This window comes from Artemia sp. Qi Xiang Cuo, chromosome 6 (assembly GCF_049724085.1).
Source record: "Artemia sp. Qi Xiang Cuo chromosome 6, ASM4972408v1, whole genome shotgun sequence".
Classification (NCBI taxonomy): domain Eukaryota; kingdom Metazoa; phylum Arthropoda; class Branchiopoda; order Anostraca; family Artemiidae; genus Artemia; species Artemia sp. Qi Xiang Cuo.
Genome location: NC_142799.1, coordinates 47,389,228 through 47,406,721, shown reverse-complemented (window position 1 = coordinate 47,406,721; position 17,494 = coordinate 47,389,228). Strand labels below are relative to the sequence as shown.

The following is a 17,494-nucleotide window of genomic DNA, read 5'->3' as shown; positions in this document are numbered from 1 at the left end:
TAGATATTTTTTTTTGTTGCAAATATCGGGCGCGGTTGAATCATTAACATATTTCCATCTATAAAGACTATCATAAGCTAGCAGGTTAACTATGACATGGAAAAGAAGGGGCAGGAGGGGATAAGAGCAAGAGACGGGATGTGGCAAACTCAAGGGGCTTAAGATGGGTTTTATAGGAATTGAACTTGCTAGCAACCCATTATTGAATCTTCACCAAAAAAAAAAAAAAAAAAAAAAAAAAAAAAAAAAAAAAAAAAAACTTTAATAAGAGCTTAAATTGAGCATGAATTTCATTTGGATTTTAGCTAAAATTCAATGAAGAAATTTTTGAGAACAGAAATCTTAGTGTGTTAAACTGTGTGTGTAATTGATAGGCCTAGGTCTAGAGTACAGAATAGAAACTAGTCTAAGAGTTGTAGACAGATATACCTATTTTGCCTTTTTGGCAAAAGTGGTTCTTTAATCTTTGGTCCATTGTAAAACAAAAGAGAGTGAGAACAGCTAATTTTTCTTATCTAGATTTTCACAACTAATTTTACGATTTTGCTCCATAAAGTTAGATAGGGTGAATTGTTTGTTTTATTTCGCAGAAGCAGACTTTTGTTTTTTCAGTTTTATGTTTTTGGTGCTCCTACCTCAATTCACCGGGTTATTTGAAAATACTATCAGAATAATAAGTAATGACTTCAGAGAATAAGAGCTGAAATGTTTGGACATCACCCAAGGAATATCAAAAGAGATACAAAATTATTTAATATTCAGCAGTACAACACGGTCCAAAACTGTCATGTTTATTTGCAAATAATACAAGTGATATAACTATTTCAAATTGGCTTGGTCTCAGACATTGTTCTTGGGCTCAGGCCATCAAAAGAGCCTTAATAGCTCGTAATACTCGTTCGCTACTATTACTTTAAGATATGGTATCAAACTAAGACGGCAAACTTACTTTATGCTCTATAGGAAAATATCTTTAAGGCCATAAATACAAAAATATTTTGGGTACTTGTATGATAAACCCCCTACCGCTCAAGAAGTGAAGTTAGGTTAATCCTAATAAAATTTACCCAAGTATGATAAAAATATATTAATTCAGAAACAAATTTGGGCTATATATTTGCAGATCAGGGAGGGTCAGGGTAAAGGACAGCGGTTCTGCATGCAAAATGTGTTAGCGACAATTATTCTGGTATTATGAAGTAAGAATTTTTTCTGACTTCACATTGTTCAGATACTTTACCCCCCTCCCATAATGTGCAAATATATAGCCCAAAATATATGTTTTCGATCTATTCTATCAACTTTCTTTGTCTTTTCTTACCCTAAGGTGAAAGAAACCAGCAAAAGAAACCGGTTTCCAGTGCGTCCACGTATGAACAACTTGAGCGGTAGGGGGTATATCATACAAGTACCATATCTTGACAGCAAATCCTGGATATCAAGACAAAGAATGAGCACTGTTGTGTAAACTCGTGCAAAGAGTAGAATAGAAATAGATCTTCAAGCCAGTTCAAGGACTCATGTTTTTGCAATAGTTTAAAGCGAAAAGGCATTTTCGATTTTGGGTATTTGGGAGGCCCACCTAAGACTGATATAGCTGTAAAGATGAGCTTCAAAGAGAATGGAATCAATTCCAAGCTTCACATTCATGCAGAGTTGCATTTGCTTATCAGCATATTAGATCAAATTGTCAAGGGCAGAGGTTGTCAAAGTGAATAACGAATATCTGTTCAACAATTCAGATTTTCCGTGGTATATTTCTTTTCAAAATGAAAATATTTTTAAAATGTTTATCTAGGGCATGTCTCACCCGTCACACTTCACAAGAAAAGACAAAGGCTTGTCCCAATTTAAAAGATGTAGCCTGAATGTAGGAAGAATATGTCGTCGTCTGCATTTTGACTTTAGAGTAACCTAGTTGTAATAGCTGGGAAGCAAATGCCGTGTATTTTAAATTCTGACGAAACATACAAACTAGAAAACATTTAAAAAAAATAAGAGACTCTTTCATTTTCTTTTGCTTTGCTCCGTCTTGTTCTTTTCTGCCTTCACGATATTGTCGAATCGGATCAGATAAAAGGCACTAACTGCACGACAAATCCCGGCAAAGAGCACCTAAAATATCAAAAGAGTAAATAATGGAAATAACACAAGGAACAGTGATTTTCCAAAACGATTATTGAACGTGTCACAGCATTAAAAGTTCCTGAAGAAAGGGAGCAGTTCCGTTTTTCAATGAAACTTTTAAGAGTGAGCGTTTGGTTTATTTGTAAGGTGTCGTTGGTTACATATAAAATATTAAAAAGCAGAAAGACTAGGGATGTATTTACATGCCAAAATGAGGATTATTCCAATAGATTTTAACACCGCTTTAGAACTTAATACCTATATTAATTTTTGCCGAAACTTTTTACAAAAAAAAAAAAAAAAAAAAAAAAAAAAAAAAAAAAAAAAAAAACACCTACACTATTAGAACGAAAATAAAAGAAAAAATCGCCGTTGATGAGACAATTGAATCCACGAGCCTTCGGTGAACAATAAACTATAGCAAACGAAAATAAACATTCCACTGGCACTTGAACACAGTCCACCAGCGGAGAGCCTTTCTCACTAATGGGTCCCCGGGCACTTGGGCGATAATTCAACCTCAGTATGTCCAAACATTTCTGGCATCAAAATCGTCTCTAGCCAAGTTCAACAGATTTTAACAGCATTTTGCGAAAGATTCAGAAACCAAAATACTGGATTTCGCTAATTTGGATTTGGTCATAAACAATTTTCTATCTGTTTCTTTACTAGGGTTATCACACTGATCAGATGGTCTGGAATGGTAATTGACCAATGTTTCCTTTTCCACATAATCCTTCACTCTCATTCTTTTTTAGCTATGCCTATGATACTAGCAGTTGAACTAGCTTCAGGTGATTGCAATAAAATGGGCCTTTTACAGTAGAACCGGGTTATCGATAACTTTGTTTTATTTATCCTTGACATAGCCTAGAAATGGATCACTAAAATATTCGCTTCACGACTCCGGTTACTTCGACAGGACTCCTCTCCAATCTGTGTATGTCACACAGTGTAAATGAGTCAATAACTTTCTCAGAAATATCTTCCACACAATCAGAAGGACGGTTGATTACATCAGAAGTGGTTATTTTGCTACAATTTTTTTTTCCACAGGAACAACATTGCCAAATCAAAGCCGCCATACTTCTATAACTTAACTGGGCTATTTTTCTAGTAAGAATATCAGGTCTTTGCTTGCTAGTCTCTGTTGTCCAACATGGGCAAGAATGGCACAATGAAAAGATCGTTCGTGATTCAATAAATGGTGACTTTTCACAATAACACATTAAAGGGTCATCAAGGATTGTTACATGAAAGTTACAAATCTTTAAAATGAAACATCCCAAAGCTATCAAATTCAAACCAAAGACAACAATGCTAAAGATTCAATTCTTTTGAAAGTATTCATATAAAATTTTTCAATTGTTTCATTTTTTATTTACTAAATTATCAGAAACAATAGCAAATCATCTGCCAAGGTGTACTTTGCCGTATTAGTAAAAAAAGCTCCCAGTAAACGAAGCTAAAGACCTGTACAGTTGTATTTTTTTTTCTTGTTCAATATCTGCTAAAATGCTATAAATTTTAAGCCTATAAACTCTTAGGATATTGAGATATACGATACTGAAAAGATAGTCCACCAAAAATACCCTAACTTTAAATCCAGTGGTGTAGATGCTGCAAAAAGTCAGTTGGAACAGAAGCGTTTTAATATTGATGATTAATTTTAAATATTTATATTTTCATTCCCGTCCAAATGAGCTCTGCCCCGATATTCCTATACTATTGGTTCGGTACAACCACCCTAGGAAAGGACACATCAGTGTTGCCCATACAATAATGTGCTTTCCTTATTGCTCAAGACACGGGACTTGAAACTTCCATCAACAGGTTTCCAAAAATGGCAATTTCGATGGTGTACTTTTTGTTTCAGCTGTCAAGTTTGAGGGGTTTCATGCTCTTTTCGGAATTCTAAAAAATGTCATTCGATCTTCTAATATAGCCACCTTCCACGCAATCCAAAAAGATGTTACGTAAGATTCTATAGTTTTATTGCAAATGAATCTACCCTGTCTTTAACACAGCGTTAATTTACTTACAATATCTGATTATTACGGAGAAAATCATTCGGGCATTTATAATTTATTAATGGCATTATAATTGTCATTGGCCTTGATATTCTGAAAAATCTTTTCCTTTATAATATCTAATTTTTTCATTCATCTTCATTCTATATTCTCTTCATTCATAATATCTGCTATTCCTTCATATAAATAAGACATGTTGTATTATCATTCCATTTCCACGATACTTCGTCAAATTATATTTCCTTGATTCCTTATCGAGATTCTTTTATTTCTTGTGTTTCTCAAAAAAATATAGAAAAAACAACATCTAAGATTATTAGGGAAAACACTGTAAGCTTGCCAAAAGAAAGAATTTTTGTGCAAGAAATTTCTGAGTGAAAGATCTTACGAATATAAATTCAGCTTCACTCGATTTTGGTTCTCTCCTCATTAGGTTGCAGCTACTGCTCCAACCATGAAATACAAAAAAAGCAGTTAAAACTATCTTCGGTGAAATCGCTTTTCATAACCGTATTTCAACTCACATGATCAAGATAAATATCTTCTCTTGTTTCTTTCACACCAACTACTTTTCTTTCTAATATGAATGAACAGGTACAGTACTGATATTTCCTAACACGGCCTTACCCATGTCGCCATTTGAGGGGTTGAGTTATAGAAATTGTAATTTTATAGTATAGTCTTAAGACCCCCCCTCTCCCCTCTCCTGCGCGTGCACATCAACTGAACAGGTACAGTACAGCAACATCCAAAAGATTTACGTAAGATCTTATAGTTTTATCGAAATTAAATCTAGCCTATCTTTAAAACGGTATTAGTTTATTTATAATAGCCAATTATTATGAAGAAAGTCGATTAAAACACTTATAATTTATCAATGGCATTATCATTATCATTGACCTTGACATTCTGAATTTTATTGTATTAATCATTTCATCCGTGTCATTTTAAGCTGTACACATACTCCACAATATTTTCCCTTATAGTACATAGGCTATTTCTTCATTTCAATAATCCACGTTGTCTTATCGCAAGGCCTGGTCAAGCAAAGGAACTAGACCCTCAAAACACGGTTTTACCTGAGGTACCAAAAATGATAAAAACGTGCTAAGAAATAAAGAGAAGGGGGTAGGGAGAATACCTGGATAGCCAATTCGAAATAGGAAGTAATCGGTGCCATTCCGCAACACACTGTTGTAAGAATTTTCCCTTCAAATCCATTGGTGCTTAAGAATCTTTTCATCTGAAAATAGAAAAAAAAAACAGTAGTCAAAGACGCACTGCGTAGACATAGTTAGCTTTATGTACAAAGCTATTAAAACTAAAATTGAATAATAGCTATTTGTGGCATAGCAATGTGAAAATCCTTTTCGTAATGAATAATCGGGTCTAGATGAAATAACCAATTTGCCTTTAATATTATAGGGGGCTCTGGGTCGACTCTTTAACTTTACATTTCTATTTTACTTTCTATATTTTAGAAAAGCTATTTTTCACATGTATTATTGCATATTTTTTTTAATGATACATCTATACCATTAATTAACATCCTTTATTTGAATGTGGTTCATATTCTAGAAACTTAAAAGTTCCGCGAATATCATTTTTGAAATCAAACACATACACAGGAATTTACTTTGGGAGTGGAGCAAATACGTCAGGACAGCCAGAAGCAGTCAATATTAAGACAATTGGGAATAAAATCAACTCCCAGATTCCCTCTCCTTCCATACGTGCCTGGCTCCAAGATTCCTTTCATTGAAAAATCCGTTCCATTCCAAACTGGAAAGTATTCAATATACGCTCGAATAATACACAAAGTTTTCCTGACTTTCGGCACTGTTCCAAAACAATCTATTCATTTCTATTAGAGATTTATATACCCCCGCCCTCCTTCCCCTCTCCTTCTAAAGCGTTTTAATTAGTTGACTTGACGATACATTTTCTTGTATGGTCCTTACTCTTTGAAGAAGAAGGCTTATTGTTTGCGCTAATAAATGATACGCACGTGTTACTTAGAAAATTTGAATTTCAACCTCTAAAAAACGGACAAAGATATTACAGTTTAAGATAAGAAAAGCAGTCACCCCTTCGATCAGTTGCATCAACTATATGTCCATACAGCATTAACCAAAAATGACAAACCGTTAGTTTTCTATTTTCTTTCAAGATCCGTTAAGTAATTAAATGAACCTTGAAATTTTGGCAACTGAAAATAAAGAACAACATTAAAAGTTCGATTGATCACATATTAACTTGTATAACACCTCAAACTTAATATGAACAAAAATTACCATGAACGAAGAAATGGAACCTAAAAAACAACAAATATAGCATGGAATAGAAACTTAATCATTTCAAATCCTTTGTCATCGTTCACCATATTTCTTGGGTTTGACTGCTATTGATTTTATCTATTAATACAGAAGTTTAACACTTGATGAAATATCAATTATCATTTAGCGAATAGAATTTCCCAAACGCTGCTACAAACAGGTTAAAATCTTAGGTCGCACACTTTTACAAAGAGGCATAGCAGTGGCAAAATAAAATTTTCAGAAGCATTAGTACATAACAATTGAAGCATTTTATTTAGTTTCCAGCAAAGCGAAATCACATATAAACATTAAGGGAGAGGGTTGAAAGATCGCCAGCTCCATTCTTACTCGTGGTGATTTTTGGAATTTCAGGTTTAAACTCATTTCTCATTTTAAGTATAAAATGTTTTTTTACTTATCACTTAATACCTCACTTTTTCACCTACTGAATTAACATACTTGCGTTAACAGTGGTCCTTAGATTAGTAACATTAGCCATATTAGTAGCACTGTTTCCAAAAACTCCGGTTACGGGAAACAAGAATCACATTAGAATCGTTTTTTTTGGAGTATTTTACCGTATTTTCGAAATAACTCAAAGGACTTTTTTCTATTTTTTTTATACTGCAACAGTAAGATTGGCACTAAATTTTAAACTGAATTAATCTCTGTGAACTATTCTGCCATAGAATAAAAAAAAAAAAAACTGCTCCGAAATCTGAAAGGCTGCACCGTTCTTCGAGCTAAAAATGGTGTGTTTATTCAAAACAAGCGTATTATTGCCATATTTTGAATTAGGATTCTTTCTAAATTAACGCTTATTTGAGCATTTTTACCCTTACTTATTTAAATTTGAGAGATCTCCATATGTTGGAATATTTCCAATTTAGTATATATGGAGTTACTAATCAGAGATATTTAAGCTCATGCAGTCTCACTTGATATGCTACTTGATGGCTTGGTTAAGTCAATATTCTTCACTGAGTATCCATGCTTCACAAATTTAAAGTAATATGTACAGACTGTGCAACACTTTCTCTGAGAAAACCAGCTTATCATTCACACGTTTTAAACATTTGAAACTCTGGAAGAAAAATCTGCGACCCAGGGGCAGATCCAGGATTTTTTTAGGGGGGGGCGCAAAATAGGTTGATCCGATAAACTTGCGTTAGGAGCAAGTTTAATTAACGCAAACTTCCGCTAATTAAGTAAACTACACTGCTTTAGACTACGCTAGGGGGGGGCGCCCCTCTACCCCCTGGATCCGCCACTGCTGCGACCATCCACCCATTTATCCTTAGTTTATACGGCTGCGTTTTCTCTGTACTTTTTCGTTTGATTATTCGTTGATTTATTCCGTTTTTGTCTTTGATTTATTCCGTTTTTTCTTGCAAATCTATATGTCCTGGCAATTGACCAGCTACACTGAAATATTTCAATTGAGTCGTTGCTTAGCAGACGGTTAAATTACAAACCTTAACAGAAAATGAATAATTTCATTTGTGTGAAGCCATCTTGGTTTTTAATGTTAAAATAGCAAAAATGGCACCATACTAGACTTCTATAGTTAAGGCAATATAATCTCTTTCCTTTCTAATAGATCCCAAATTACTCTTTGGTCGTATGTGTTTTAACGACACAATAGATCGGTTAGTTGTGGGCAGATCTACATTTTGCTGCATCTATTAAGCATCAGAATAAAGAAGGAGCAGCGGGAACCCTGGGTTAGGCACAACTAAATGGATAAATTGGCCCATAACAAACCTTTGCATCTTCTAGGGTTTGTTTTGCAACGTCCTGTGCTGAGAGTACACCTGATGAATCAGAAATTAACAAGGTTTCCTTTGGCTTTGTTTTATTCTCCATAATTAGACCTGGAGTATCCGTATCAGGGGGACAGGCTAATGTCACTGATATGTTGTACGGCTTGACCTAAATTGAAAAATATGACGCATGAACACTGATAATTCAAATTACAAAGACTGCCAACTTACATCCATTTAACTGATATTAAAAACATGGCGTGAACTAGGGATCCTGCGTAGTGCTATGTACTTCAATATCTAAACTACTTTATTATCCTTTTATGCTTTTAATTATTCTGTCATCATGGTTGCAGAACTTGCCGCAAACCAGTAAAGAATGAAGTTCAGCCCATAGTAACCAGAAATTTAAAAATGCGTGTTGAAAATAAACTGTCAAGCGAGGAAAAATCTCCATCTGAAGCTGATTCAGGAATGGTGATTATTATTTCTATTGATCTTAATGGTAGAAATATATTGCGAAATAAATTTATGGGAAATTCTACAAATAGCATTAAACCTCACAAAATGGTGTCAGATCGAAATGAGAACCACACCATTGGAATCTCCACAGCCGAAAACTTTGTATAGAGGAATTACAGTTCCCCATCTTGAGCAACAAGGAAAATCACTTTTCGCATGGGAAACGAGGATGTGTCTCCTTTTTTTGTTCTGCTTCTTTGTTTTGTTATTTTTTTTGTTTTTTTCCGTCATCACAGAAAAGTTTTCAAACATCATAGAAATTTGTTTAAGGGATCATTTGAAAGCTATTTTTTATATCAACGTGCTTTTTGTAAGTAATAAAAGATAATATTGAAAACCAAAATACAATTTTTGACGAAAACAGCATCTTCATATACATGATGATTCAAATTAATTTGAAAAACCCTTTTGTATTTCATGATAACGTAATTTGCCATATGACGGCATGTGCCAATATAATTAAAGAGCGGCTTATGTAATAGCACTAAAATATATCAAATTAACGTAGCTGAACTATCAAATGCATTTTTTTTTATAGCATACTAAACTTAAACAAAGTGTCTTGGATTTCGTTTAGCCCATCTTAAATTGTTCTAGCATTTCAATGATGTTTACAAACAACAAAAATTGTTTACCTATGTTAAATCAGCAGTTATGTACTGGATGGAAAGATGGCAAACTATTTTTTTTTTTATAGTGCAGTCATTTGACCAAATTGGTAATTTGATAGTTTGAAAGTCTTTAAGAACGACAGCAATATTGTCAGGGGTCAACGAAACCAAAATAATCAAGAGCAAAATAATCAAGAGCAACATCAAACTTTTGTTTTAAGAATACGAGTGGGCATGCTTTTGATTATTTAGGCTTGGTTTCTTGGTCCATTCGCAAAGGAAAAGGGGTAGTGACAACATCGACTATCAATGTTTGAGCAAGTGTAACGTGTCTTTTGGATCGGATAGCCTGTGTTGCAACCTCATTTTTTGACAGACTCCCAGCTCCTCACTCTTTTTCTCCATTACTTTTACCGCCCTCTTCTTTAGACACTGCATCATTTTTGCAAACTTATTTTGAAAGTCTTTAAGAACGACAGCAATATTGTCAATAGGGGTCAACGAAACCAAAATAATCAAGAGCAATTTTGCTAGGAAAAGACTCATCACATATACAAAACTTACAGTTAGTAACAGCTGGAGATCAACAAACAGAGAGGCGGTAGGATTTTTTTAAGTTCGTATTAACTCATGTATTATTTCTAATCCACCTAAATTCAACAAGAATAACAAGGACATTGGCATCTTTAAATTGACATTTTTCATAATTAAAAATGTCTCAGAATTGCAGCTATTATTATAGACGCTTCTGATCCTTCAGTGCTAAATTATGACTTCTCTGTTATTATATTAATAATTCTGCTCAGAATAAGCAGCCCTACATTCGATGTACAAGAAAGACTAACAATTCAAAAAAAACAGCCTAATCTTGCGCACCAAGATATTATACAGCCCGTATAATCTGTTTAACAAACTTATATAGCCAGAATATTATAAAACATCTTGACTAAACTGGTGAGACAACAACAAAATTTCTGTCAAAGGAAATTCCCATGTGCTGAAAGCTTTAAGGGATCTACTTATTAATTGACTAAACTTCCATAGCAAATTCTTTTGCATCACACTTTAGGGATGTTGGATCTAATATTACACAGCCTGCCAGAATGTCACGGGTTAATATACCAGACGCGTCAATTCACATAGATTTAGAAAGAAGGGCAAATTTTGTTTTCCGAAATATAAGGAGGCACGTTTGTCGTTTTTTCGATTTTTTCAACAATTAAATACAAAAAAAGAGTATTTTTCAATGAAAATACCCCAAAGACGAGTATTTTTCTTAATCTATGAGAGAAGTGGGGCACACGCCCCCTTGAATGACGCCACCGTAATATACCTCCTTCATCCTTTCTAGTGAATTATCAAAATTCTACCTTTTTTCTAGCTCAAACAGTCTCACCTGATTAACTAAAAAATATATTAAGCCTGGAATCATGGAATTATATGGCTTGAATCGTCTATGAATATTATGAAAACAAATTGTACTTAAAATGAGTGAGTTTTAATCTATATAATAAACCGTAGCACTGAAATTACAACTACAGAAAAACAAGAGCCTTCTTGAATAGTGAGATCCACTTAGATAATAGAATAACGAGGAATTAATCTAACCTCCATACTAAGAGCTTCTGCGAATCCTCTTAAAGCAAACTTTGTAGCAGCATAAGCAGTGTAGCCAAAAATACCAGTGAGACCTGCTTGAGATCCAAATAGAACAACAACACCTTCACCGCGATTCTTCATTCTAGGGACTACCACCTTTGATATACTAACGGTTCCCATGAAATTCACACTCATCATAGCCTGGATAACACAACATAAAGATAAAATATCATTTATACCTTTACATTAAACAGAAATATTGTTTTCAAACATTTTATATTCAAACATGTATGGTGGTACCATCGATCTCTTATTATAACAAAACAGATGGTTCACAGTTTTTTCGTTTTTTTTTATAATAATAAAAATAACCAGGAAGGCCAAAATTGATCAGCGTGTTACACTGAGCGGGTTTTTTTTTTTTTATTACAGGCTTAACGGCTCCTTCACGGTTGTTTCTTTTTTGGATAGTTTTCTTTATTATATATGCAATCATCATGAACCAAATTATATTGTTAAAGCTAAAACAAAAATATAGAGCTTAAATCGAAATAGAACTAAAGAAATATAAATATAGGCAACCAAGTAACTTGTGATTATGCTTAATAAATCGGATAAAGATTTAGTGTTGATACAACAGCTGATACAAAAATTCATACCTGGCACAAGGTATTGCATTAGTACAAAAGTTCGATATTTTGAATTATTAATATATTGAGGTTTTTGAGCTGTAATGCTTTGAGTTGTAAGGGAGCCAAAAAAAAAAAAAAAAAAAAAAAAAAAAATTATGTAACGGAAACAAAAAATAAAAATATGTTTTGTTATTTTATTCTTTTAAAATTCCTTGGGAAAAGGCCAAAGCAAAAGTTTTGTAAGGGATAAAATAAAACAGGAGTGTCTTTTGAAGCGTCGGCCCCAAGCGTCTTAATGCTTTAAGGATCTTAATAACAGTAGTGGAATACGCTTGCACCCACTATTGCATCAGCATTGTAAAGAGTAGATGCTTTCTCTATTGCTGAAAAACAGTCCCTGAAGAACAATCTAGTTACTCAGATTTTTAGTTTGTGGGTTGGACATTTTCCGCAGACTATGTCAAATAAGAATAATCACTTAGTTTACACAGACGGACATATAAGAGACATAGAGTAAATGACAAACTCACTTTAAAGTTATCAACAGAGAGGTCTTCAAACCTTCCTGCTACTGCATACCCAGCAGTATTCACAAGCATAAAAATGGGACCATGTTTTTTTTCTGAATCGTCAATAATTTTTGTGAGGGCATCCAGAGAATCGTTGACATCGCCTATAAGAAAAAACAATTGAACTCAAATATCTGGCACACGTTAAATGACACATAAGTGCATCAAGAAAGTCGTTAATATAACATTTAGAAAGTCGTTAATATATATTTAAAGAAAAACAAAAATTAAACAAAAGGATATGACACAGGCACAATAACCCGGGCGCTTACCCACATGGAAGAGGAGGGCCGGAAGCCATTGTGCTTCCCAGGATGACCCCCTTACGAGACGATACCCCAAAAAGTACAGAAAATTTGCTATTTTTCAATTGCAGATACACCTTTTTTTTTGTCCTGACAAAACAAATAATAAGAACTGCTAATTTTTTTCTTTAAAACGTTAACTTCTGAAATCGTCGCGACATATATAGTTTTTTCTCATTAAATTTTAAATAGGCAACTGAAAATGACATAAGAACTAGCTCCACCTCTAGGCCTCCACCTCTAGAGGGAGATTTAAAGTTCCAGCCCCCCTTTTTTTTCCTATGAGTAAAACCCAACATCTAACTCTCTAGTCTTGTATATTCCTTTTCGTATTTATTATAAGTTGTATATCGAAAAAAAAAATATATGCTTAGAATATATATTCCTTTTGTCCTTAGACTTTCCTCAGAAAAATTTTAAGGCGGCAGAGAATTTTCCCTGTGTCTACCAGCATGTGTTGGCATGTAATTAGTTAGGAATTAATTTTGTTGAATGAAATACATTTAAAATTATAATTATTAACAATTTTCTGAAGCGAGAACACATTAATTCTGTCTATGGAATGAAAAATTACGTCGTAATTTCATTATGTGGGAAGTTTAATAAGACAATTCTTGCCCACTTTCCACAGTAATAAATGGTAAGCAACGAACAAATGTCCATTTATGCCTTCCAAGCACCTTATCCATAGTAAACAAAGTCTTAAAAACTTAGTTTCTTGAGAAGGGCAGTCAAGAATCAATTTGGATTAAATTCAAACTGAAATAGGGTCAAAATACTGATTAAAACATATTGTGGATAATTTGCAATGGTAAACCAGTGTCAAATTATCAAACTAACTTATATAAAACTTCCCAAGGCGTAAGTTCATGCTGCCACATTGGGGTATATTTTATCTCTAAACATATAAACCGTCAATACAAAATGATGGATTTTTAGAGACGAATAAATTGAAATCTGATAATGCTCATAATACCGTCATTAAATCGACACAAAAACCAATCTAGTGTCTAGTTTTTCTAGCGTTGGTTGAAGGATGGCAATTCTTAATTATTTAAAATCACTATCAAATTACTATGAATGAAGAAATGTAACATAAAAAGATCAGAAAGTAAAACTTAAATTTAGCTGAATTTAAAACAAACGTCATTTACCACAGATTAGTGCAGGGTTACTCCACCCCTTAAAGCCCCGAAAGGTTCTATATTGCTTGGGTCTTAAATAAAACAAATAGACTGCTTGAATTGAAATTTTTGTTCGATCAATTCATCATCATCATCATCATTTTATTTATAACCCATCACAAAAAACTGGGCCAAGCCCAGAAAAAGACGAGTAAAAATCAAGAAGAACAAAAAAGAAACAATAGAAATAAAAACACATTGTGACAACTACAAACAAGGGACAAACAGGAATGACCAAAGATGGGAAGACTTCTGGCATTCAGTGGAGAAATCACAAATACGCTTCTCAATAACCCCAGATGGGTTTACCAACTGATAATTCCTTTGCAGAAAAGCGTTACCTGTCCCATTTGGAAGTTCCATTAAATACTTTGTAAAATTAAAATAAAGGCAACGAACTTGCTTTCTCTTACCACAATTATAAAGAGACCAAACAGGAGCAAGGGCAAGTGGCGACACAAACGGGAAAGATTTTGTCTTATTTGAAAGAAGAAAGTCATGCTATTTTTCAAAAAACTCCTCCGTGCTTTGGTTGGGAGCACTGGACTCCCTCGCGAAATATTCAACCCACTTCTTTTCAGGCACACTAGCACTCTGGGCTTTGGCAGGCTTGCTATACTTCCAAAGTTTGGAGGGGTCTTCAGCAATACAGATTACATTTTTCTGGATCAGCGTTAACTTATGGTTTTTCATTTTCTTGTTAAATTTCCTCGTCATTTACTAAGTCACCTCTAGCATGGCCACAGTCGTTCCAAACAGAAAGCCATAGCTTGGCCGAAGTATACGCATTCATTAGATCTCTGTTTTTTGACCAATCTTCTAGCTGAGACTTTTTACGAACACGTCGAAGAGGAACGGCGCTTATTTCAGCACATTTCAGCGCATGATTTATTTGTGGTAAGTAGGAAGTGAGCTCAATTGAGATGTTCTTTTCACTCTGTGGCAGCTAAGCACGATCGCATAAAAGATTGAAAGGCAATTTGATTTTTGCTCAGTGTCTCGTCACAGACTATACCGAAAGTCTCACTTGCTACATTTTTCCAATCTCGGTAGGAAAACCAATTTTAATCCCTATTTTGAGCCTTAGGCGGGGAGGAGTAAAAGCAAGTAGAGATAGGAAGGTGGTCAAAATAAAATCCTTTTAAAACGTTGCCATCGTGACTGCCGAACGAAGCAACAACATGGTCTAAGTTAGAAGTTGAGGAAAGAGACCTAATGTATGAAAAGTTGTCACTCTTAGGCCATACACAATAGTCAGGAGAAACGCAGCCCCAAAGGATTTGTGATCGGAGAGACATTGTGTTAGTTATATCTACATTAAAATCTCCGCTGATGATAACAGGCTTAGAAGCAACTTTTTTTTAAGAAACCTGCCTAGAAGCTTGCAGGCAGACAAACCGCGAATCAGACTGTTCGTGCTCGTAAAAACAATCTCTGAAGTTTTTACGAGTATCCCATTAAGAAGAACCATATATTCCCCCTGGGCATAACTTACAACACCTGCCCTCGGGCCCTGGAAGGATGTGTCGACCCCGGAGTTTTCGTTATATGGTCTTTGAACTATTAAAAAAAACTATCTCAAAGTTCATATCGGATGGGATGGACGAAAAAGGGGCGTGGAGGGGGGGGCGGGCTAGGTGCCCTCGAATCTCTTTTGACTCTTTAAAAGTGAACTAGAATCATTTCCAATCAAATGAGCCCTCTTTGAAGTTAATACGAGCATCCCTTCCAGAAGAGCGATATAAACACTCAGGGCGTAACTTAAATCGACTGTTGCAGGGCCCTGAAGAATCGTGTCGAGAACGGAAATTTCCTTATATAATCTTTAAATTATTTTTAGCAGAACATTTATCTTAAAATTTTTATTGGATAAATTTGGGAAAAAGAAATTTGGGGAGGGGGATCTGGCTACCCTCCAATATCTTTTGACGCTTAAAAAGTGAACTAGAATTTTCAATTTCCAATCAAATGAACCCTCTCTGAAGTTTATATGAGCATTCCTTCCACGAGAACCATATATTCCCACAGGGCATAACTTAAAACCCTTGCCCCCGAAGACTGTGGGGGGAGTGTCCTGCTTAAACATACATAGGAACTTTCAACTACATTGGACAAAATAGCTATATCAAAATTTTGTTTGGATGTGTTTGGGGAAATGGTGGGCGTGGAAAGGGTGTCAGTTGCCTTAGAATCACTTTCGACTATTAAAAAAGGAACTAGCCATTTAAATTTCCAATCGAAGGAGCCCTTTCTGAAGTTTCTACGACAACGCTGTCTATACAAAACCTTATTTGCCCCCAGAGCATAACTTACAACCTTTGCCCTGAGGGCTGTGGGGGATTGTCATCCTCAAAGACCTAATTTCCAGAACTTAAAACTACGTTGAATAAAATGGCTATATCAAACTTTTGATTGGATGTCTTTGGGGAAAAGGTGGGCGTGAGAGGGGGGGTTAGTTGCTCTAAAATCACTTTCGACTATTAAAAAGGGCACTAGCTCTTTGAATTTCCAATCGAGTGAGCCTTTTTTTGAAGTTTCTACGACAACACCTTCTATAAAAACCTTATATACCCCTAGGGCATAAGTTATAACCCTTGCCCTGAAGGCTGTGGGGGAGTGTCCTCCTTAAAAACATAATTCCTATGTGTAAATCAACTACGCTGAACAAAATGGCTATCTTAAAATTTTGATTGGATGTGTTTTGGGAAATGGTGGGCGTGGAAGGGGTGTTAGTTGCCTTCCAATCACTTTCGACTATTAAAAAGGGCACAACCCACTCCAATTTCCAATTGAATGAGTCTTTTTCGAATTTTCTACGACAACTTCTTCGATACAAAGTACCCTGCTCTAAAGGAAAAAAATATTAAATAATACATTGTGCCAACATCGTTCTTATATCGCCCCCGGGTATAACTCAAAACCCTTGCCCTGAGGGTTGTGGGGGAGTGTCCTCCTCAAAAACCTATTTTCTATCTGGAAATCAACTACGCTGAACAAAATGGCTATCTCAAAATTTTGATTGGATGTGTTTGGGGGAATAATGGGCGTGGGGTGGGGGTGGGGGCTAGTTGCCCTCCAATCACTTTTGACCCGTAAGAAGGGCACTAGAACTCTCGACTTCCATTCGAATGAGCCTCCTTTAAGTTTCTACGACGACCCCTTCCATATAAAGTGCCTCTGGAAAAAAAAAAAAAAAAAAAAAAACATTGGAGCCGTATGGCCTTTACTATAGGCAACGCTAAAGCGCTGCCTCTGATACTACCAAGGTAAGTGAAGCATTCCACTTGATCGATCTTTTCGTTACTCAACGTCACCTTTGGCTTTGATAATTTGGTTGAGTTCGAGCTCACTTTTTAATAGTCAAAAGAGATCCGAGGGCATCTAATCCCCCCCACCCATGCCTTCTTTTTCCAAACTCATCTGATGAAAATTTTGAGATAGACATTTTGTTAAAAATAGTTCAGCGTTCTAATAACAAAAAATCTAGCTTCGATACAACCCTCTAGAACTCGGGGGAAGGTGTTCTAGGTTAAGCCCTAGAGGCCGGTGTGGTTCTTCTGAAAGAAATGCTTGTACAAACTTCATAGAGGGCTCATTTGATTGGAAATGAAAAGTTCTAGTTCACTTTTTAAGAGTCAAGAGAGTTAAGGGCAACTAGCCCCCCACGCTTTTTTTCCCAAACCCATCCGTTATAAATTTTGAGATATTATAGGAAGGTATAGTATGGTTCTTATGGAAGGTATACTCGTATAAACTTCGGAGGGCTCATATGATTGGAAATTGAAAGTTCTTGTTCACTTTTTAAGAGTCAAAAGAGATCGGAGGGCAACTAGC

General features: G+C 35.1%; 1 protein-coding gene across 3 annotated transcripts in view; it reads right to left on the bottom strand.

Moving 5' to 3' along the window:
• Positions 1-1,930: 1,930 nt before the first annotated feature.
• Positions 1,931-17,494, bottom strand: part of Kdsr (3-ketodihydrosphingosine reductase) — a 49,530-nt gene continuing 33,966 nt past the window's right edge. For all 3 annotated transcript variants that reach the window (XM_089090221.1, XM_089090222.1, XM_089090223.1), the window contains exons 3-7: positions 12,133-12,275; positions 10,980-11,171; positions 8,240-8,407; positions 5,299-5,400; positions 1,931-2,115 (exon numbers count right to left, since the gene is read on the bottom strand). In XM_089090221.1, the coding sequence (XP_088946347.1) occupies positions 2,008-2,115; positions 5,299-5,400; positions 8,240-8,407; positions 10,980-11,171; positions 12,133-12,275 (713 nt within the window). In that variant the 3' untranslated portion in view covers positions 1,931-2,007. The remainder of the gene's footprint in view (positions 2,116-5,298; positions 5,401-8,239; positions 8,408-10,979; positions 11,172-12,132; positions 12,276-17,494) is intronic.